This window comes from Cervus canadensis, chromosome 11 (assembly GCF_019320065.1).
Source record: "Cervus canadensis isolate Bull #8, Minnesota chromosome 11, ASM1932006v1, whole genome shotgun sequence".
Classification (NCBI taxonomy): Eukaryota; Metazoa; Chordata; class Mammalia; order Artiodactyla; family Cervidae; genus Cervus; species Cervus canadensis.
The window spans coordinates 76,455,983-76,478,752 of NC_057396.1; the positions used below are offsets into that span (position 1 = coordinate 76,455,983).

The following is a 22,770-nucleotide window of genomic DNA, read 5'->3' on the forward strand; positions in this document are numbered from 1 at the left end:
GCATACCTTTCCTGGGGTCTGCTTTTTCTCTCTTGTATTTGCTTCCTATAGCTGCAGTCACCATCTGCAGTGATTTTGGAGCCCCCAAAAATAACATCTGTCACTGTTCCCATTGTTTTCGCATCTATTTGCCATGAAGTGATGGGACCAGATGCCATGATCTTAGTTTTCTGAATGTTGAATTTTAAGCCAACTTTTCTCACTCTCCTCCTTCACTTTCATCAAGAGGCTCCTTAGTTCTTCTTCACTCTCTCCCATAAGGGTGGGGTCATCTGTGTATCTGAGGTTATTGTTATTTTGCCTGGCAATCTTGATTCCAGCTTGTGCTTCATTCGGCCCAGCATTTCTGATGATGTACTCTGCATATAAGTTAAATAAGCAAGGTGACAATATACAGCCTTGACTTACTCCTTTCCCAATTTTGAACCAGTCTGTTGTTCCATGTCCAGTTCTAACTGTTGCTTCCTGACCTGCATACAGGTTTCTCAAGAGGCAGGTCAGGTGGTTTGGTATTCCCATCCCTTTCGGAATTTTCCACAGTTTGTTGTGATACACACAGTCAAAGGCTTTGGCATAGTCAATAAAACAGAAGTAGATGTTTCTCTGGAACTCTTTTGCTTTTTTGATGATCCAGCAGATGTTGGTAATTTCTGGTTCCTCTGCCTTTTCTAAATCCAGCTTGAACATCTGGAAGTTCACAGCTCATGTACTGTTGAAGCCAGGCTTGGATAATTTTGAGCATTACTTTGCTAGCATGTGAGATGAGTGCAATTGTGTGGTAGTTTGAACATTCTCTGGCATTGCTTTTTTTTGGGGATTGGAATGAAAACTGACATTTCCAGTCCTGTGGCCACTGCAGTTTTCCAAATTTGCAGGCATATTGAATGCAGCACTTTCACAGCATCACCTTTTAGGATTTGAAAGAGCTCAACTGGAATTCCATCACCTTCACTAGCTTTGTTCATAGTGATGTTTCCTAAGGCCCACTTGAGTTCACATCCCAGGATGTCTGACTCTAGGTAGGTGATCACACCATCATGGTTATCTGGGTCATGAAGATCTTTTTTGTATAGGTCTTCTGTATATTCTTGCCACCTCTTCTTAATATCGTCTCCTTCTGTTAGGTCCATACCATTTCTGTCCTTTATTGTGCCCGTCTTTGCCTGAAATATTCCCTTGGTATGTCTTATTTTACTGAAGAGATCTAGTCTTTCCCATTCTATTGTTTTCCTCTATTTATTTGCATTGATCACTGAGGAAGTCTTTCTCTCTCCTTGCTATTCTTCGCAACTCTGCATTCAAATGGGTATATCTTTCTTTTCCTCCTTTGCTTTTCACTTCTCTTCTTTTCACAGCTATTTGTAAGGCCTCCTCAGACAACCATTTTGCCTTTTTGCATTTCTTTTTGTTGGGTATGGTCTTGATCCCTGCCTCCTGTACAATGTCACAAACCTCCATCCATAGTTCTTCAGGCACTCTGTATTTCAGATCTAATCCCTTGAATCTATTTCTCACTTCCATTGTATAATCATAAGAGATTTGATTTAGGTCATACCTGAATGGTCTAGTGGTTTTCCCTACTTTCTTCAATTTAAGTCTGAATTTGGCAATAATGAGTTTATGATCAGAGCCACAGTCAGCTCCCGGTCTTGTTTTTGCTGACTGTATAGAGCTTCTCCATCTTTGGCTGCAAAGAATATAATCGACTTGATTTCAGTAGTGACCATCTGTTGATGTCCATGTGTAGAGTCTTCTCTTGTGTTGTTGGAAGAGGGTGTTTGCTATGACCAGTGCTTTCTCTTGGCAAAACTGTTAGCCTTTGTCCTGCTTCTTTTTGAAGAGCACAAAGAAAACCTTGTGTGCCCCAGGACCCATGAGAAAGGAGCAATGACCCCACAAGAGACCGACCCAGACTTGCCTGTGAGTGTCCAGCAGTCTCCGGCAGAGGTGTGGGTCAGTGGTGGCCTGCTACAAGGTCGGGGGCACTGAGTGCAGCAGTGTGTACACGGGACCTTTTGAAGGAGGTCGCATTTTCTTCATTACCTCCACCATAGTTTGGTCTCAGGTCAAACAACAGGGAGGGAACACAGCCCCATCCATCAATAGAAGATTGAATTAAAGATTTACTGATCATCATATGTGAAACAGATCTCCAGTCCAGGTTCGACGCATGAGACAGGGTGCTCAGGGCTGGTGCACTGGGATGACCCTGAGGGATGGGATGGGGAGGAAGGTGGGAGGAGGGTTCAGGATGGGGAACACACGCACATCCATGGCTGATTCATGTCAATGTATAGCAAAACCACTACAATATTGTAAAGTAATTAGCCTCCAATTAAAATTAATTAATTAATTAAAAAAAAGATTTAGTGAGCATGGCACTGCCCATCAAAACACGACCCACTTCCCCCTGTCTCTCCCATTAGGAAGCTTCCATAAGCCTCTTATCCTTTGCCTTTTCACTGCATCTCAAATGTTCTTAGTTAAAGGCCAACGTCATTACCATTGTAAGTTGAAGCTTCTCTGTCTTTCTTTACATCTCTGTCCTTCTTTCACTTTAGTCTGTTATTCCTTGCCATGGTCAGTTCTATGCCCCTTCCTGACCCTCCCTGGGTATTCACTATCATGTATTGAGTGTAAATTCTCTCATTTCACTCATCATTCAGTTGGAGCGGATGAGTATCTCCAAGCCAATGTGTCAAAAGTAGAATTCACAGACACACACGCCGGCAGTAGCTCCTTCCCTGGATTTCTCACACCAGTTAAGAGAGACTTTATCCTTACTCCATTTACTCAAGTCAAAAACCCAGAAATCATTACTGAACCCTCTTTTTCTCTTGTTTCTTGACCCCCCCACCCCCCACCTCCCATCCATACACAAAGCTCATGGGTTTGCCTTTCAAAATAAATACAGGGACTTCCTCTATTTATTCAGTGGACTCTAGGCTTCCACTGAAAGAGGCATGGGTCCAATCCCTGGTCCGGTAACTAAGATTCCCCTTGAAGTGCAGCCAAAAATAAAAATAAAAATAAATAAATACATGTAGAATCCAACCAGTATTCACACCTCCACCACTACCACCGCAAGCTGTGCCTCCCACATTGATGGAAAGCTGGAAGAGCCTCCTCCTAATTGCTTTTTTCATCTGCATCCACTCTTGTCCCCTAGAGTTTTGGGTCCACACAGTTGTCAGAGGTTTTTGTTTTAAGTCAGGTTATAGTACACCCTTGCTTCAAACTTTGTTAGAATAAATCTTCAATTTATAATAAAATCCAGCCTACAAGGTGCTTAGTGGCAATGACAAATACATGTGCTCCTTATGGTATGTTCCGTTCCAGGACAAATTCTCTGTCCCTAGAAATATCAGGCAACTTCAATGGCACCATTTTTTACCGCTTCTTCCTTTTTACAACTTTTTAACATCTCCAGGGTCTACAAAGATAAGAGAATCTGTAAGTCCCTTGTGCAATAATTTGTTCTCCATCTACGTATGTTACTGTTAATGTCAGTCACCTGTATGGTCTAAGAAGATTTAGGGAATAACAGCGATTTGATGAAACTCTCATAGCTTTTCTCTTCTTTTCTTCTGGCTTTTTAGTTATACTTCTAAAGTTCACTCTCTCCAAACCCCACTGAGTACCTGAAATTTAAGCAGTGATTATAGTTTCTCTGTATATATTTTACATTAAGCCAAGTTAGCAAAAGCTTTCAGTACTATTCCAATATCATCAACTTTTACATAAACACCTATTTCAAACGAGTTGTCATCATCTTCACGTATCAATTGCGTTCTCCCCTTCTTTCTCCCCTTCTTTGACCAGCTTTTCCAAAATAGCACCTAATACTGAAGGCATCCCCTCCTATTGTTTCTTAAACTGTAATATATTTTCTCAAGCCCCTTCTTTGGCTGTCAGTTTGGAAATGCCTAACTCTGGAGCCGTCCCTTGGGACTGGAAAATTCTGCATCTACTCATGCACGGCCTGCGAACCAGGAGGGCAGGAGCAGGTCTCTTCCTCCTGGCCAGAGGATCCGTGTGCAACGAGCTCTAGGCTAAGCTGGCTCCTTCGTTAGGGACAGAAAGTTGGCTGCCAGCTTTGGGCCATGTCTGCTCTGGAAGCTGATGAAGCTCACGGCGTCGACGTCCCCATGGGCTGGGTAGGGAGCCTCTCCAGAGGCCAGTCCACAGTCGCCGCCCGCCAGGCAGCGGCCGAAGAGCTGTGACGGCCGAGCTCCCTGCGCCGCCGGGCCGGGCTGTGGGCCTCTCGGCTCCGGAGGCCGAGCGCTTTGCCCCCCGCTCCGCGCACTGGCCGTGTAACGAACCCCGCGGGAACGGGTGAGTCCGCCGACTCCGCCCGCTCCAGACAGCAGCGGACGCGGATGCGCGGGCTGGGTGAAGGGACAGGACGGCTCGAAGCCCGACCCGGAAGAAGGTCGCGGACTGTGGCAAGAGTGCGGGGTCTCGCGCGAATGGACGGGCTGGAGGCGGTGTCATCAGGCTCGGCAGGGCGGCTGGGCGCGCGTCTGCCAGCGCGCGAACCGCCGCGCCACCGGGTCCACACCCATCCTGTCCGGCCGCCGCTCTCAGTGGCTCGGCCAATCGGCTTCTGCAGGGGGCGAGCTGCTGTCCAATGAGGGCAGACGACCTCCGCAACCTGGCCTCCCATTGGCCAGACGGTTGGGGATAATTGGATTCCTCTTTCGCGAGGGAAGAGTTCCCGCCGAGCGCCGTCCTTGCAGCCATCGCGGATCCCTGTCCCGCCATCACCCTCGCCGTTGGGGCAGATTCTCCGCTTCTGTGAGTGGCTCCTCTGATCTTGAGGACGTGGAATTCTTGGGGAGGCGAGGCGCAGGTTTGTCACGGGCACCAGTTAGAAGGTTCTCAGCCCAGATCCAAGAAAGTTTTGGAGGGAGGGGCATAAGCAGTTTTCTGTGGTGGTGGAACCCCCTCCCCAGGTTGAAAGGTCGAGTTTTACACCTGGAAAGACACTTTCAGATAGTCTGGGGAGCTATTCCTGTTAATGTTTGTGTGTCTTGGGCGTGGAAGGGGGAAGTGGTCAAAGTTGATTTAATAGTGGAGATTCCCATAACTGCATCCCAAGCGTAGTGAGGATGGGATTCAGGTATCTTCTTCTTTAAAAAAAAAAAAAAATTCAGAGGGGAGAATTCTCAGGACCAATACAAGTTTGATCTGAGCCGAGCTCCTTAATTTACGAATGAGGAAACTAAGATTTCTAAAAGGTTTGATGGATTGCGGAGGTTCTTTCCTGCCCCAGGTAGTTCTTCCATTGCTGTTGTGATCAGTTCTCAGCTGAATGCCTCGGAGTGTTCGTATATCCGGGCTTCCCTCTGTGCAGGTCTCCCTCTTCTGTGTCCTTTGAACTCCTGCCACCTTGGTCTCTCAGCTCTGTCTCCTCAAGGCAGGAGTGCCAACGGGCCCTGCCTGGCTGCCCCTCGTGACACCCTGGCCTGGAATCTCTTAAGGCAGTCAGCTGGAGTCATGACAGGATGCCCTTCATTTGTCACTGCCCCGAGTTGCATGATGTCTAGTTCCTTACAAATTCCTGTTCCATCTGTTTAGCTTATTGTCTTTTTTTTTTTTTTGCTTTCAGACTGAAGGGCAAGTCAGGTCCCTGTCACTTTGTTTGGCCAGAAATCCAAGATAATAACCATTTTAATGTTCTTGTCTACTAGTTCTATCATCTGAGTCACTTCTGGATATGTTTCTGTTCATTGATTTCTCTCCTCATTGTGGATCTTATTTTTCTGCTTCTCTTTATGCCTCAGAATTGTACTGTATACCAAACTTTGTCAATTTTCACATATATGGGTGCTAGAAATATTTCTATTCCTATCAGTATTCTTGAGTTTTGTTCTAGTTGTGTTACTGGAAAAGTTTTACGCTTCCAAAGCCTGCTTTTAAATGTTGTCAGGTGGGACCAGAGCAGCCTTTGGTCTACAGCTAATTTTATCCCACTTTAGAGGCTTTGTCCTCTAATATGTTATGAATTATGAAGTTTGCCAGTTTGACTTTTGGAAACACAAATTTCTGTCAGCTGAGTGTGGGAAACAGAAAGTGTTCTCACCTGAGTGTGGGAAACAGACCACTAGTTAGCTGAAGTTTCAGGGGTTCCCACTGTAGATCTCTGACGCTCTGTGTAGCTGTAGCTCTCTAGTACTCTAGCCCTACAAACTCCAGCCTCCTGGGCCCAACAGGACTCTTAGCTGGTCTTCTCAGCTCAGGGCAACTGCCAGGCTCTGCTTGTGTCTCCCTTCCCTGAGATGCAGCCTGGAGATGCTCCCCAGACAGGAGGCTAGATGTCCCTAGGTCCTACCTCTGATTTCTCTCTCTCTCTTAGGGGTCAGAGATCACTGTTGTACCCTGCCTGATAACCAGTGTTTGAAACTTATTGTTTCATATATCTTGTGTTTTATTGTTTTAGTCATTAAGGGGGTGGTAAATTCAAACCTTGTTTCTCTGTCTTGGCCAGTAGTGGAAGAAAGTCATATTCTCTTAGGACTCATCATGAATTTCCTAAAGACTGAAGAGAATACGTCATTCAGTGCTACAGGAAATGACCAGAGTACCAGACCTGAAGCAGCCAAGGTGTGTGTACTTTTTTTTTTTTTTTGAAAGTCCAAACTTCAAAATTTAATAAAAAACATGAGAATACCTTTATGACTCTGGTAGTGAAGGATTTTGTAAATAAGGTGCATACGCACACAAAAGCATAAACTATAAATGTATGATGGATCAGGCTACATTCAGTCGGTTCCGTCACTTAGTCATGTCTGATTCTTTGTGACCAGGTGTATGTACTTTTAAACAACTTTGCTGGAATGGCACTCTAACTATGGCGCTGTCTTAGGATCCTTGAAGGGGATAAGTGTATAAAGAATGGCAATTATAACCCCTTCTCATGTATTGTTTAAAATGTATTTAGGGAGATCATACATATAAATGTTTGTGTAAAAACAAAATGATAGTATATGAATTAACAAAGCAAAGAATACCTTGTTAAACAGCAAGGTGACAGTATAGATACTTAGTATCATTGGAAATATAGATGGGCAAAAATAATAAGGTAGTTAATGTGTACTGAGAAATTACTGAGTACTTGGAATTAGGCTTGTCACTTCCTATGGATTATCTCCTTTAACACTTAATAAAACTCTTTGCAATAGATATTATCATCCCTAAATAGAGAAACTGACCCTCAGTTAAGAAACTGACCCTTTTCTTAAAACTGCAAAAGTAGTGGACTTCAGAGCAAGGATTCGAACCCAGGCAATCAGACTTCAGAACCTAATTTTGGACCAACACACGGTTTTACTCAAAGTATGCAAAATGGTAATAGTAAATCAAAATATAAACAAGTGCTTTTAGAGTGCAGAGAGAAGAGTGTTTAATACAGACTCAAGAAATTAAAGTTATGTCATGTGAAAAATATCTTAAAGAATGGCCACAATTTCACAAGGTAGGTGGATCAAGTATAAGGGAATAGTCTGGGTAAAGTCTTGTAGACAAGCAAATCTATTTGAGGAACAGTATAGCTAGACTTGATGGTATGTAAGGAGAATTCAAGAACATAGTAGACAAGTAATACTGGGAAGACGATTTTGTACAAGATCACAGTAGGCTTTATATCAGTAAAAACATTTTGTCATGGGAAAATCATTTAACTTTGAAATAACAAAAATGATTCATTGGATTAAAGGTAAATGAAATTTAAAATTAATTTTCTTTATGCACTAACCACACTTCAAGTGCTCAGAAGCCATATGTGGCTCATGGCTGCCATATTGAACAAAGCAGATACAGAACATTTCCATCATTGCAGAAAGTTGCAAACTGCTACTCTAGGTTAAGGAACTCTGTCCTTACTTCTCAAAGTGTGGTCTGTATACCTGCAGCATTGATACCACCTAATAGCTTCTTAGATCTACGTGATCTGCATTTTAACATGATACCCAGATGATTCTTCTGCACGTTAAAATGTAAGAAATACTATTCTGAAATACCCTTCCACTGGAAGATTCTATGTGGTGAAATCTATCATTCTTATCAGCATTGTTTGCTAATATTTATTTAGCTTGTGTAGTCTTGTTTCAAAACAAGACATTTTGAGCCCCTTGAAGGAAAAAATAAATGGATTCATTGGTTCACACATCTGGAAAGTCCAGAGGTCAACTGAGCTTTAATTCAGTAATACACAATTGATTGAAGGCAGGAGAAGGGGATGACAGAGGACGAGATGATTGGATGGCATCACTGACTTAATGAACTTAAGTTTGAGCAAGCTCCAGGAGTTGGTGATGGACAGGGAAGCCTGGCGTGCTGCAGTTCATGGGGTCACAGAGTCGGACACGATTGAGTGATTGAAAAACAACACAGTGTTTCCAAGGACTTATTTATGTTTTCAGTCTCTGTACTCTGCTTTTCATGCACTCTTCTGGCTGGCTTTCTGCTTAGTGACAATGTAGCTACAGTAATTTCAAAGTTCATTCTTTAGCATCCAGATGTTGAGTCTATCCTGTTCCCCCAGGGCAGCTTCTTTGCCCTCTAATGGTCTCAGGCTTAAAGAAATGGCAACCCACTCCAGTACTCTTGCCTGGAAAATTCCATGGATGGGAGGAGCCTGGTGGGCTACAGTCCATGGAGTCGAAAAGAGTTGGACATGACTGAGCGACATCACTTTTCACTTTGGTAGCTGAACCTTCCTGCCCAAAACCTTTTGGCTAAACAGGCACATTGAGGAATCAAGATCTGCTCCTGCACTGGCATGAATTATTTCTATACACCTTTATGACCAATGGAAAAAAATTGGACAGAGGTACAGTAGCTTTTTGGAGAACAGCTGCTGTATCTTTCACTTTCTTGAACTTCATGTTTAGGTATTTGGATTTTATTATGTAAGTAAATAAGTGTTTATGATTCTTATCCTTGTATTATTTACGAAGAAGGATTTAGCTTAAATTTTAAGTTGAATATTTTAGTGTACAGTCCTATGCATGCATGCTTGCGAAGTCACTTCAGTCCTGTCTGACTCTTTGCAACGCTATGGACCTGTAGTCCGCCGGCTCCTCTGTCCGTGGGGATTCTCCAGGCGAGAATACTGGAGTCGGTAGCCATTCCCATCTCCAGGGGATTTTCCCTACCCAGGGATCGAACCCAGGTCTCCTGCATTGCAGGCATATTCTTTACCATTTGAGCCACCAAGAAAGCCCGTACTGTCCTATGGCTTATGACAATGCCCACAGTCACGTAACCGTGACTAGAATCAAGATACAAAACAGTTCCATCACCTTAAATAATTCCCTTTTGCTCACCCTTGTCCTCCACCCACCCAGTACCTTGCATATATCTTCTCTGGTCAAGTTTCTAATATTTTGACCATATTTATATTGGCTTCTTTCATTTCTTATTGCTGAGTTTCAAGAGTGCTTTATATATGTTAGAAAGATATATGAACTTTATATATGCTTGATTTGTCAAAGATTTGCAGGTACTTTATTTCAGTCTGTGGCTTGTCTTTTCATTATTTCTCTCTTCTCATTCTCTTAATCCTGTCTTTAGTGGGGAAAAGTTTTCAGCATTGATGATGTTCATTTTATCCATTTTTAAAAACTGTGCTTTTGTTTTATACCAAAGAATACTTTACCAAATCTAAGATCACAAAAATTTTCCTCTGGGTTTTCATTTAGAAGTCTTATAATTTTAGATTTAAGTCTATGATCCACTTTGAGTTTATTATTTTTATGGTGCAGTGTATAGACTGAGCAATAGTAATACCATATGTTCTATTACAGTAGTGATACAGTACAATGTTTAGGCTGAACAATATTCAGAGTAAATCCACACCGTGGTGGTTTAGTTGCTAAGTCGTGTCCGACTCTTGACAACTCCATGGACTGTATCTTGCCAGGCTTCTCTGTCCATGAGATTTTCCAGGCAAGAATACTGGAGTGGGTTGCCATTTCCTTCTCCAAATCCACACATTAGTATTTGTTAATTAATTGATTGATTAATTTTTACATATGTTATCTATTTGCTCCAGCACAGTTTCTTAAAAGGGTTGCCTTTACATCTTTGTTAAAAATTAATTGAATATAAGATAGATGACATAATGATTGAATATATGTGCATATTATGGTATATTATGAAATGATAACCACATTCATCACCTCACAAAGTTAAGTCCTCACAAATGACTTTTTAAGATCTACTCTCTTAGTTAGCAACTTTCAAATATACAATACAATCTTGTTAACTGTAGTTACCATGCTGTACATTAGATCTCTGTCTTCCAATTAGAAGTTTGTACTCTTGACCAGCTTGGCCCATTTCCTTCACCACCCCCACCCCAACCCACCCCTGGCAACCAGAATCTGTCTTCAGGAAATAATCTGGAGCACTTATATGGTTTGCTTCATTTTTTTTTTTTTTTTCTGTTTCTCAAGGATCACTGTCCTTTCTTGCCTAATGTCTCATGCCTTGAAAAACATTTCATAATTTTATCCATTTATCCAGTTGTTTCAAGGAATAATTTAAGTTAGGTCTATTTTTCTCTATCTTGGCCAGAGTGGGATTTCAGGGCGTTGCTTCTTCTATTCTTTCCAGAGGTTTTAATAATAAGAAGAAGAATAGGCCATATTAGGATTAATCTGTCTTGACTGCTTTCTTATTCTTAAAAATATAAATAAGGACATACCAGAATGTTAATTAAGGGCATCTTCAAAAATTCTACAGGAAATATTGTGTTAAGTAATCATTAGAAGCATTTTGTTTACAATCAGGGAGAATGGAGGAATACTTACTTTTAGCTGGTGATTACAAAATCATTGTCACACTGTACTGGTGATTTTAGCCAGTACAGTACAATAAAGTAAGAAAAATAGTAAAAATACAATTAAGGGACTTCCCTGGTGATTCAAGGGCTTCCCTGGTGGCTCAAGAGTAAAGAATCTGCCTGCAATGTAGGAGACCTGGGTTCAATCCCTGGGTCAGGAAGATCCCCTGCAAAAGGGAATGGCTACCCACTCCAGTATTCTGGCCTGGTGAACTCCATGGACAGAGGAGTCTGGTGGGCTACAATCCATGGTGTCACAAAGAGTTAGACATGTCTGAAGCAACTTAGCACACAGCTGGTGGTCCTGTGATTAAGAAACCGCCTTCCAATGCAGGGGATGCAGATTTGATCATGGATGGGAAACTAAGATCCCACATTCTGCATGGCTCACTGAGCCCACACACTTCTGGAATGAAAATTACAGTTAAGAGTTGAAAAACTTCCATGGTGGCTTGGACAGTAAAGTGTATAAAGTACTTTCAATAATAAAAAGAAAAAATAATCCAATAGAAAGATGGGTAAAAGACATGAACAGGCAGAGGTTATTAAACTTATAAAACCACCAATAAGAAGCCATTTCAGGGGAGGGATAAACTGGGAGATTTGGAGTGGCACATATGCACACTGCTGTGTATAAAGCGGGGCATCCCTGCTGGTTCAGACAGTAAGGAGTCCGCCTGCAGTGCAGGAGACCGGGTTCAGCTCCTGGGTTGGGAAGACCCCCTGGCGGAGGGCATGGCAACACACCACAGTATTCTTTTTATTATTTTTTTTTTTTTCATTTATTTTTACTAGTTGGAGGCTAATTACTTCACAGTACTGTAGTGGTTTTTGCCATACATTGACATGAATCAGCCGTGGATTTACATGTGTTCCCCATCTCGATCCCCCCTCCCACCTCCCTCTCCATCCCATCCCTCTGGGTCTTCCCAGTGCACCAGCCCCGAGCACTTGTCTCATGCATCCAACCTGGGCTGGTGGTTTGTTTCACCCTTGATAGTATACTCGTTTCAATGGTGTTCTCTCTGAACATCCCCCCCTCGCCTTCTCCCACAGAGTCCAAAAGTCTGTTCTGTACATCTGTGTCTATTTTTCTGTTTTGCTTATAGGGTTATCATTACCATCTTTTTAAATCCCATATATATGCGTTAGTATACTGTATTGGTCTTTATCTTTCTGGCTTACTTCACTCTGTATAATGGGCTCCAGTTTTCTCCATCTCATTAGAACTGATTCAGATGAATTCTTCTTAATGGCTGAGTAATAGTCCATAGTGTATATGTACCATAGCTTCCTTATCCATTCGTCTGCTGATGGGCATCTAGGTTGCTTCCATGTCCTGGCTATTATAAACAGTGCTGCGATGAACATTGGGGTGCATGTGTCTCTTTCAGATCTGGTTTTCTCAGTGTGTATGCCCAGGAGTGGGATTGCTGGGTCATATGGCAGTTCTATTTCCAGTTTTTTAAGGAATCTCCACACTGTTCTCCATAGTGGCTGTACTAGTTTGCATTCCCACCAGCAGTGTAAGAGGGTTCCCTTTTTCCACACCCTCTCCAGCATTTATTGCTTGTAGACTTTTGGATAGCAGCCATCCTGACTGGCATGCAATGGTACCTCATTGTGATTTTGATTTGCATTTCTTTGATAATGAGTGATGTTGAGCATCTTTTCATGTGTTTGTTAGCCATCTGTATGTCTTCTTTGGAGAAATGTCTGTTTAGTTCTTTGGCCCATTTTTTGATTGGGTCATTTATTTTTCTGGAATTGAGCTGCAGGAGTTGCTTGTATATTTTTGAGATTAATCCTTTGTTGCTTCGTTTGCTATTATTTTCTCCCAATCTGAAGGCTGTCTTTTCACCTTGCTTATAGTTTCCTTTGTTGTGCAAAAGCTTTTAAGTTTCATTAGTCCCATTTGTTTATTTTTGCTTTTATTTCCAATATTCTGGGAGGTGGGTCATAGAGGATCCTGCTGTGATTTATGTCGGAGAGTGTTTTGCCTATGTTCTTCTCTAGGAGTTTTATAGTTTCTGGTCTTACATTTAGATCTTTAATCCATTTTGAGTTTCTTTTTGTGTATGGTGTTAGAAAGTGTTCTAGTTTCATTCTTTTACAAGTGGTTGACCAGTTTTCCCAGCACCACTTGTGAAAGAGGTTGTCTTTTTTCCATTGTATATCTTGCCTCCTTTGTCTAAGATAAGGTGTCCATAGGTTGTGGATTTATCTCTGGGCTTTCTATTCTGTTCCATTGATCTATATTTCTGTCTTTGTGCCAGTACCATACTGTCTTGATGACTGTGGCTTTGTAGTAGAGCCTGAAGTCAGGCAGGTTGATTCCTCCAGTTCCATTCTTCTTTCTCAAGATTACTTTGGCTATTCGAGGTTTTTGTATTTCCATACAAATTGTGAAATTATTTGTTCTAGTTCTGTGAAAAATACTGTTGGTAGCTTGATAGGGATTGCATTGAATCTATAGATTGCTTTGGGTAGATAGCCATTTTGACAATATTGATTCTTCCAATCCATGAACACGGTATGTTTCTCCATCTGTTTGTGTCCTCTTTGATTTCTTTCATCAGTGTTTTATAGTTTTCTATGTATAGGTCTTTTGTTTCTTTAGGTAGATATACTCCTAAGTATTTTATTCTTTTTGTTGCAATGGTGAATGGTATTGTTTCCTTAATTTCTCTTTCTGTTTTCTCCTTGTTAGTGTATAGGAATGCAAGGGATTTCTGTGTGTTAATTTTATATCCTGCAACATTACTGTATTCATTGATTAGGTCTAGTAATTTTCTGGTAGAGTCTTTAGGGTTTTCTATGTAGAGGATCATGTCATCTGCAAACAGTAAGAGTTTTACTTCTTCTTTTCCTATCTGGATTCCTTTTATTTCTTTTTCTGCTCTGATTGCTGTGGTCAAAATTTCCAAAACTATGTTGAATAGTAGTGGTGAGAGTGGGCACCCTTGTCTTGTTCCTGACTTTAAGGAAAATGCTTTCAATTTTTCACCATTGAGGGTAATGCTTGCTGTGGGTTTGTCATATGTAGCTTTTATTATGTTGAGGTATGTTCCTTCTATTCCTGCTTTCTGGAGAGTTTTTATCATAAATGGATGTTGAATTTTGTCAAAGGCTTTCTCTGCATCTATTGAGATAATCATATGGTTTTTATCTTTCAATTTGTTAATGTGATGTATTACATTGATTGATTTGCGGATATTAAAGAATCCTTGCATTCCTGGGATAAAGCCCACTTGGTCATGGTGTATGATTTTTTTAATATGTTGTTGGATTCTGTTTGCTAGAATTTTGTTAAGGATTTTTGCATCTATGTTCATCAGTGATGTTGGCCTGTAGTTTTCTTTTTTTGTGGCATCTTTGTCTGGTTTTGGTATTAGGGTGATGGTGGCCTCATAGAATGAGTTTGGAAGTTTGCCTTCTTCTGCAATTTTCTGGAAGAGTTTGAGTAAGATAGGTGTTAGCTCTTCTCTAAATTTTTGGTAGAATTCAGCTGTGAAGCCATCTGGTCCTGGGCTTTTGTTTGCTAGAAGATTTCTGATTACAGTTTCGATTTCTGTGCTTGTGATGGGTCTGTTAAGATCTTCTATTTCTTCTTGGTTCAGTTTTGGAAAGTTATACTTTTCTAAGAATTTGTCCATTTCTTCCAAGTTGTCCATTTTATTGGCATAGAGCTGCTGGTAGTCGTCTCTTATGATCCTTTGTATTTCAGTGTTGTCTGTTGTGATCGCTCCATTTTCATTTCTAGTTTTGTTGATTTGGTTCTTCTCCCTTTGTTTCTTGATGAGTCTGGCTAACGGTTTTTCAATTTTATTTACCTTTTCAAAAAACCAGCTTTTAGCTTTGTTGATTTTTGCTATTGTCTCTTTAGTTTCTTTTGCATTTATTTCTGCCCTAATTTTTAAGATTTCTTTCCTTCTACTAACCATGGGGTTCTTCATTTCTTCCTTCTCTAGTTGCTTTAGGTGTAGAGTTAGGTTATTTATTTGACTTTTTTCTTGTTCCTTGAGGTAAGCCTGTATTGCTATGAACCTTCCCCTTAGCACTGCTTTTACAGTGTCCCATAGGTGCTAGGAAACGTTAAACCTGGTCAAACACTAAAGAAAAGCATCAGGATAGAATGTTTACTTGCTTTCATTAACTGAGTTTCTGATTTGAGGTCAACTCACATATGAAGGTGCTGGATTTGCATGTTGTATTGTTCAGTCAGTCAGGTAAGCCTACAAATCAACTGGATGAAATCTCCTGCGTGCATAAATTTGCATAAATAGACATAGTCAAGAAAATGCATTAAGGAAGACATTTACCCCTTGATATTTCTTTTATCTGTTTTATACAATTGAAAATTTTTGCCTAAACAGAAAAAGAGACATAGATGTACAGAACAGACTTTGGGACTCTGTGGGAGAAGGCGAGGGTGGGATGTCCTGAGAGAACAGCATTGAAACAAGTATACTATCAAGGGTGAAACAAACCACCAGCCCAGGTTGGATGCATGAGACAAGTGTTCAGGGCTGGTGCACTGGGAAGACCCAGAGGGATGGGATGGGGAGGGAGGTGGGAGGGGGGATCGGGATGGGGAACACATGTAAATCCATGGCTGATTCATGTCAATGTATGGCAAAAACTGCTACAATATTGTAAAGTAATTAGCCTCCAACTAATAAAAATAAATGAAAAAAAAAAAAAGAAAGTTTTTGCCTAAACACTATAGAGGTCCTATTAAAACTTCTGTATATTTATGTTGTATATTTTATATATTTATATCTATATATTTACAAAGTATATTTATCATGGGACACTGAGAAAAGCACAGGAAGACCTTGAGTCTCTGCTTGGCGAAATATAAACTTGCTTGACTTTGAACAAGTTATTTAAACTATTCCAATCTCAATTTTCCCTTTTAGGGACTGTGATCATAGTAGTTATCTTGACTAACAAGCTTTAGCTTTATTTTTCCTCCAGGAGAATGTTGTACTAAAACCTAAGACTTCCCATGTGGAGGAGAATGTGGGTGGGGAGTTTTATATTGGTTCCTAGAACAAATTTTGCTTCCAGGATTTGAGAGATTTGTATCTACGCTATTACTCAAGTGAGCAGTATTTAAGGAATCAACAGGATAGCCTAGTCACCCTGCTCTGTATAAATGAATCTCATACCAGTAACTGCAGGAGTGACCTTTGCCCAGAAATCTCCATGCTTCGGTCTGACCCTCACCTGTCTAATCACCTTCCACCCCCTATCTTCACCTTGAGACCAGAGGACTCACCTCATTGTTGCATTCATTACTGTCACTCAGCTTGAAGCTCAGGGTTGTCCTATCAGCCCTCAACTCCTACGAAATCAAGCCCACACATCTCTGTATCTCTCTTTTACTGATCCCAGCTCCCCTCCTGCCCAACTTCTGATATCATTCCACTCTGAAGTTGACAGTCAACCATCCGCATAACCCAATACACACTTAACCTTTCCTTCAAAAGTTCTCTTTACCTCCTTTGTTTAACCAAAATCTCTCTGTCCTGGGACAGGTCAGCTATCTCAGGAGGCAGTAACCTCCTCTCCCATATTCCCTTTGCTACTAAATCTCTTTATTTTTTTAGACCTTATAGCAGTCTAGTATTAGTCTTTCTTTGATACTTCTAAGAAATTTCATTTATTTGTTTATCTTTGGCTGTGCTGGGTCTTTGTTACTGCGTGGACTTTCTCCAGCTGTGGCGAGCAGGGGCTACTTCAGCTGCAGTTCGAGGCCTTCTCACTGAGGAGGCATCTCTTGTTGCAGATCATGGGCTCTCGTGGGCTCTGGCTTCAGTACTGTGGCACGTGGGCTCAGTACTGTGGCTCCTAGGTTCTAGAGCCAGACTCAGCAGTTGGGGTACACGGGCTTAGTTGCTCAGCAACATGTGGGATCTTTCTGGATCAGGGATTGAACTCGCGTCTCCTGCATTGACAGGCAGGTTTTTGTTTTTTGTTTTTACCACTGACTCACCAGGAAAGCTCCTTTTGGTGTTTTAATGTGATGGATTTAATATTACACATGTATGTTGAGCCATCGGAAATTTCCAAGAGATTTAATGGTGGTGGTTTAGCTGCTAAATCGTGTCTGACTCTTGCGACACTATGGTTTGTAGCCCATCAGGTTCCTCTCTCCATGGGATTTCTCAGACAAGAATACTGGAGTGGGTTGCCATTTCCTTCTTTGGGGGATTTTCCTGACCCAGGGATCAAACCCAGGTCTTTAGCATTGCAGGAGATCTCCTGCATTGCAGCAGATTCTTTACCAACTGAGCCACTAGGGAAGCCTAAGAAAGTTCAAATTAATCTAATTTGAGACATCCTCTCTCTAGGAGGAGAAGGGGATGACAGAGGATGAGATAGCTGGATGGCATCACCAACTCAATGGTTATGAGCTTGAACAAACTCTGGGAGTTGATGATGGACAGGGAAGCCGGGCGTACTGCAGTCCATGGGGTTGCAAAGAGTCAGACGCAACTGAGCGACTGAACTGAACTGAACTGAGGTATCTGGCCCTCTCTTCTGAGCTCCAGGCTTCTGTATCAGAGCTGTTAATGCAATTCTTTACTTGGATGGCCAAAAGGAATCTCAGACTTAATGATGATTTCTTTTTCTCTTTGTCCCAAGAATCTGCTCCTTTCCCATCATTCTTTGTATCACTATTCAAAAACAGGAGTCAGCATTGATCCTGCTCTCTACCATCAATATGCAATGTATCAGTAAATCCAGTCAGCTCTACTTTTGAAATATATCCAAAATTGAACAATTTTTTATTATCTCTCTCACTACCACCTTGGTCTAAGCAATCATATTCTCTTACCTGGAATAATATAATAGCCTATAATTTCTTTTGCAATTTTCATCTTTATCTTGCTATGTTCAAGTACCTTACAGACCTACCAGAGTGATTCTGTTCAAAGAATTCAGATTATGCCACTTTTGGTTCAAATCCTATAATGCTTTCCAATCTCTTTCAGAATTAAAGTTCAATAACTTAAAGTAGTGTGTGAAGTCATTTTAGCTTCACACTGCTGTACTTCTCTCACTTTCCAACTGTAGCCTTATTGGTTTTCTCACTGTTCCTGGAACAACGTGGCATGTTTTAAATCCCAGCGCCATGTATTTGCTGTTTCCTCTGCCTGGGTTATGGGCTTCCTTGGGGGCTCAGAGGGTAAAGAATCTGCCTGCAATGCAAGAGACCTGGGTTTGATCCCTGAGTCAGCAAGATTCCCCGGAGGAGGAAGTGGCAACCCACTCCAGTATTCTTGCCTGGAGAATCCCCATGGACAGAGGAGAATCTGTTGCCAGCAGATTATCAAAATACTTTTTCCTAGGCTATTGCCAACTGATTGTATATGTATAATATGTTTTGAATATGGATTTGTATATCTATCCAATCCTGTGATTTATTAATCATGTTAGTATCTTTCCTTAGTGCTGTTGATACCATGTACAGAATAAACTGGACAGCAAATATTTCATAGGAATTTTTTAAAAGGTGGTACTTCAAATGTCCTAGTGATGTGTTAAACCAGCTTTGTTAGTAAGTAAATAAATATAAATGTAAAAAACAGTCAAGCTAGATCTCCCAATTACCAAACTTTTGAAATAGTAGTACTCAAATCCTTTTGAAGAATTAACTGTAATACTGATTTCCTTGGGCAGTAGGAAAGAACGGTTAGGGTGAATTGATGTGACCTTCTGAGAAAGCAGTTTGGCACTGTACATGGTGAAGTACATTTAGAATCTATTTCCACTGCTGGGAATCTAGCGTAGGAAAATATTTTCAGACTTTAGACAAAATGTTTTGTGTATAGAAAAGTTTGTCATATTTAGAGTAGTAAAAAAATTAGAAATAATCTAAATATCCAGCAACAGAAGAATGGATTAAAAACTATTGTACGGTGAACTATCATATAGCCCCTCAAACTGTGTTTTCAAAAGTTGTTAAATGATACACAAAAGCACTGACAGACTCATATGCAGCATGGTATATTTTGATTTTATAATTCAAAAGGCATGGAACATTATTATTAAAGGTGATCCTTACTAAATTTTCAATCTTTCCTTTTCTAAGGGTACTGTCATGGAGGAGGCATGTTCTGGCACGCCTGTTGATCAGTCTCTGTCTGATATACGAGAATGTAACAGCACCGTTAAAGTTAAAAGTGAAGTCAGCAAGCATGAAGCATCCTCTGAACGGCAGAACCCACACGTGAGCACCACTGAGAAATGTCGCTTCACCTTCAGTTTGAAAGAACACTCCAAGAAGTCAGACCGAAGTGTGTTTACAGCATTTGGGGGACCCGGTGAGAATATCTATTCAGTTCTGAGTGCTCATGACCATTTCAGTGAAAGGATGGAGAAACATGTAAATAAGAACATCATTGTTTATGAAGAAAAAGTAATAGACGCGTATATAAATTTAGGAATGCCTCTCAGATGCCTACCTAGTGGTTCCCATTTGAAAATAACATTTGGTCAAAAAAGGAGTAACCACGAAGATGATCAGTTATTACGCCCATGTAAAAATCCAGACGCTGAATGCATTCTTTTTCACGTTTTTGCTGTTGGGAAGACCATAAAGAAGATTCTTAAGATTAAGGAACTTCATGAGCAAGGAACTACACTTTATGTCTATGCCTTGAAGGGTGAGACTATCAAAGAAGCCCTTTGCAATGATGGCCGATTTCGCTCAGACCTAGACACATTTGAATGGAGAGTAATAGAAGATAACAAGAAAATTTATGGAAAAAAGTCCATGGTGGATGAAGTATCTGGAAAAATCTTAGAATTGGACATTCTTAAAAAACTGTCTATCAAGAAACGTACCCATAAAAAAATTAAACCAGAAGATGAAAATGCCACTGAAGATATCAGTCCACAGGCTTTAACACAGTCAAAGACCAAAGTCCTTGAACCAGAGAAAGATGGAGAAACTGAAGATGTAGAACCCAACAGAGAAAAAATTCTCCCATGTCAGAGTCTAGGGCTTGATACTGAACGTAAGATATACTGGTCCTTTTCCAAAGTTAAACATTACAGTAGTAAATATAAACGTTTTAGGAGAAAAATCCCACCAGTTAGGCGAAGGCTCTCTCCGGGTAGGCAATATGCTATTGAGGAAATCCAAAGGGAGACAATTGATCTCTGGGTAAATAATTTAAAAATATTGAACAAACTTATGATGCATCAGTATCCAAATTTTAATAAAGAGGCACTTCGGATACAAAAGTATTTTCGGGAAGAACAGAAGAGATTACAACTGTCAACGTTTAAACAATTCAGCATGTATAAAGAGCACTTTGGAAAAGTGACTGAAAATTCTACTTCAGTTGCAATCTGTGAACGTCTTATTCATCTTAGTAAGTCAGTTGGGCTCCTGAAATGGGACAATAATGGAAACAAAGGCAGTGGTACTTGCTTTGTTTTCAACAATAATATTATTTTCACCTGTAGACATGTTTTTCATCTCATCGTGGGAGAAGGTACAGATCCAAAGTCATGGCGAGATATAATAAGCACATGTGTAAAGGTCACTTTTGCTTTTAAAGAGTTCTGCCCTAGGGATGATGATTGGTTTTCCATCAAGCCATGGTTTGTGGTGTCTGATGAAAGTCTAGATTATGCCATTTTAAAACTAAGTGAAAATGGAAATGGATTTCCTCCAGGCCTAGCAAAACAGATTTTGCCTCAACCATCCAATGGTTTACTTTATTTAATTGGTCACCCAGAAGGCCAGATCAAGAAAATAGATGGTTGTTATGTGATTTCTCTAGAGCAACGGTTAGAGAGGTACAAAGAACATTATCCAGGTGGGGTAGTACCAGGATCCCATTCAGACGTTTATAATGCTCTCCCTATGTTCACCCAGAAGAGTTTCCTGTCAGAGGTCTGGAGCACTAACACACTTAGTTATGATACTTGTTTTTCTTCTGGGGCCTCTGGCTCCCCAGTGTTTAACGCGTCTGGCATGTTGGTTGCTATGCACTCCTTTGGACATTTTTATAGCCGTGGAAAAAAGGCTTATGCCCTTATTGAATATGGCTATTCTATGGAATCTATTCTTTGTGACATTAAACAGAAAGATGAGAAGTTGTATGAAGCATTACAAGAAGAGAAAAATGAGAGCCACAATGAAGAGAATGATAAACAAGAATTGTCACTTCAAGATCATGAGATTGAATACATGCAATATTAAGAAAAGGCTGCTGCTTTCAAAAACATGCCAGTGATTTAAAGTATTGGGACGGCCAAATGTTGGTTTGGTTTTTTTCTGTATGATGGCTGTAGTAGTGCTTAGTTGTCTTAACTTCATTTGAAACAATTTCATTAGATTGTAATAATACTGGGACAGCTGTTGTATCAGCAGGCATTTTTTAAAAAACATCAAAATTAGTGAATTTTTGTGTAGCCATTTTAATATTGAAGATGGAAGGAAACATTGTTGGCATATTATGCTTTATTATTTCAAGAAAGGTTAAAACTCTATTGAAATAAAAAAAAATTTGTGCAGTGTATGGAGACGGTACTGTGACTGATCATATGTGTCAAAAGTGGTTTGCGAATTTGTGTGCTGGAGATTTCTCACTGGACAATGCTCCATGATCTGATAGACCAGCTGATGTTAATAGCAATCCAATCTAGACATTAACTGAGAGCAATCAGTGTTATATCATGCAAGTGATAACTGACATACTCAAAATATCCAAATCAAGCATTGAAAATCATTTGCACCAGCTTGGTTATGTTCATCACTTTGATGTTTGGGTTCCACATAAGTTAAGCGAGAGAAACCTTCTTGACTGCATTTCCACGTGGAATTCTCTACTGACACCTAGCAAAAACTTTCCATTAAAACAAATTATAATGGGTTGTGAAAAGTGGACACTGTACAATAATATGGAATGGAAGAGATCATGGGGCAAGTGAAACTGCCACCAAACTCACTGAAGGCCAGTCTTTGTCCAAAGAATTGATGTGTGTATATGGTGGTACTGGAAGGGAGTCCTCTATTATGAGCTCCTTCTGGAAAACCAAATAATTAATTCCAATAAGTACTGCTCTGAATTAGGCCACCTGAAGGCAGCACTTGCACGAAGTATCCAGAATTAGTCAACAGAAAATGTATACTCTTACATCAGGATGACACAGACTGCATGTTTCTTTGATAACCAGGCAAAAATACTTACAGTTTAGCTGAGAAGTTCTGATTCATCCACCATCTTCATCAGACATTGCAACTTCAGATGTCCATTTGTTTTGGTCTTTACAAAGTTCTCTTAAAGGAAAAAATTCAATTCCTGGCATATAAAAGGCATCTGGAACAGTTCTTTGCTCAAAAAGATGAAAAGTATTGGGAAGATGGAATTATGAAGTAGCCTGAAAAATGGTAAAAAAAAGACGCTGATGCCAAGAAAGGTTGAGGGAGGGAGGAAAGGGGATGACCAAGGATGAGATGGTTGGATGGCATCACTGACTCAATGGACATGAGTTTGAGTAAACTCTGGGAGTTGGTGATGGACAGGGAAGCCTGGCATGCTGCAGTCCATGGGGTCGCAAGGAGTTGGACACGACTGAGTGACTGAACTGAACTGAACAACCTTAATCACAGTCCTACCCATTTAGCCCCCCTAGTACCTTATATACACTTCCTCCACAAAGGAAGCACACCTACCCACTCTTCAAGATAGTCCAGCATTTCTGGGTACTGTGTGTTTCACACCTGAATGCCACTCCTCATGGCCCAGAGACATATCAGCCCATTTCTCCCCATGCTACTCACACAGCTGATATACCAGAGTGGAGTATGGCCAGAATACAGGAACTTAAATTTTTATTAAAAGGTCTTGTAGGTCTTCATAGAATTGTTCAACTTCAGCTTCTTCAGTGTT

The 22,770-nt window shown here is 40.7% G+C and overlaps 1 protein-coding gene across 5 annotated transcripts; it reads left to right on the forward strand.

Moving 5' to 3' along the window:
- The first annotated feature begins 4,610 nt into the window (after positions 1 to 4,610).
- Positions 4,611 to 22,692, forward strand: FAM111B (FAM111 trypsin like peptidase B). 5 transcript variants are annotated; one of them, XM_043482580.1, is made up of 3 exons: positions 4,611 to 4,852; positions 6,491 to 6,606; positions 18,954 to 22,691. In XM_043482580.1, exons 2-3 carry the CDS (start codon positions 6,526 to 6,528, stop codon positions 21,075 to 21,077), a joined length of 2,205 nt encoding a protein of 734 aa, XP_043338515.1. In that variant the 5' UTR covers positions 4,611 to 4,852; positions 6,491 to 6,525; the 3' UTR covers positions 21,078 to 22,691. The 5 variants fall into 5 exon arrangements, with proteins under 5 accessions (XP_043338515.1, XP_043338518.1, XP_043338516.1 ...); XM_043482583.1 differs by having other exon boundaries at positions 6,494 to 6,606; XM_043482581.1 differs by having other exon boundaries at positions 4,611 to 4,797.
- Positions 22,693 to 22,770: the final 78 nt, after the last annotated feature.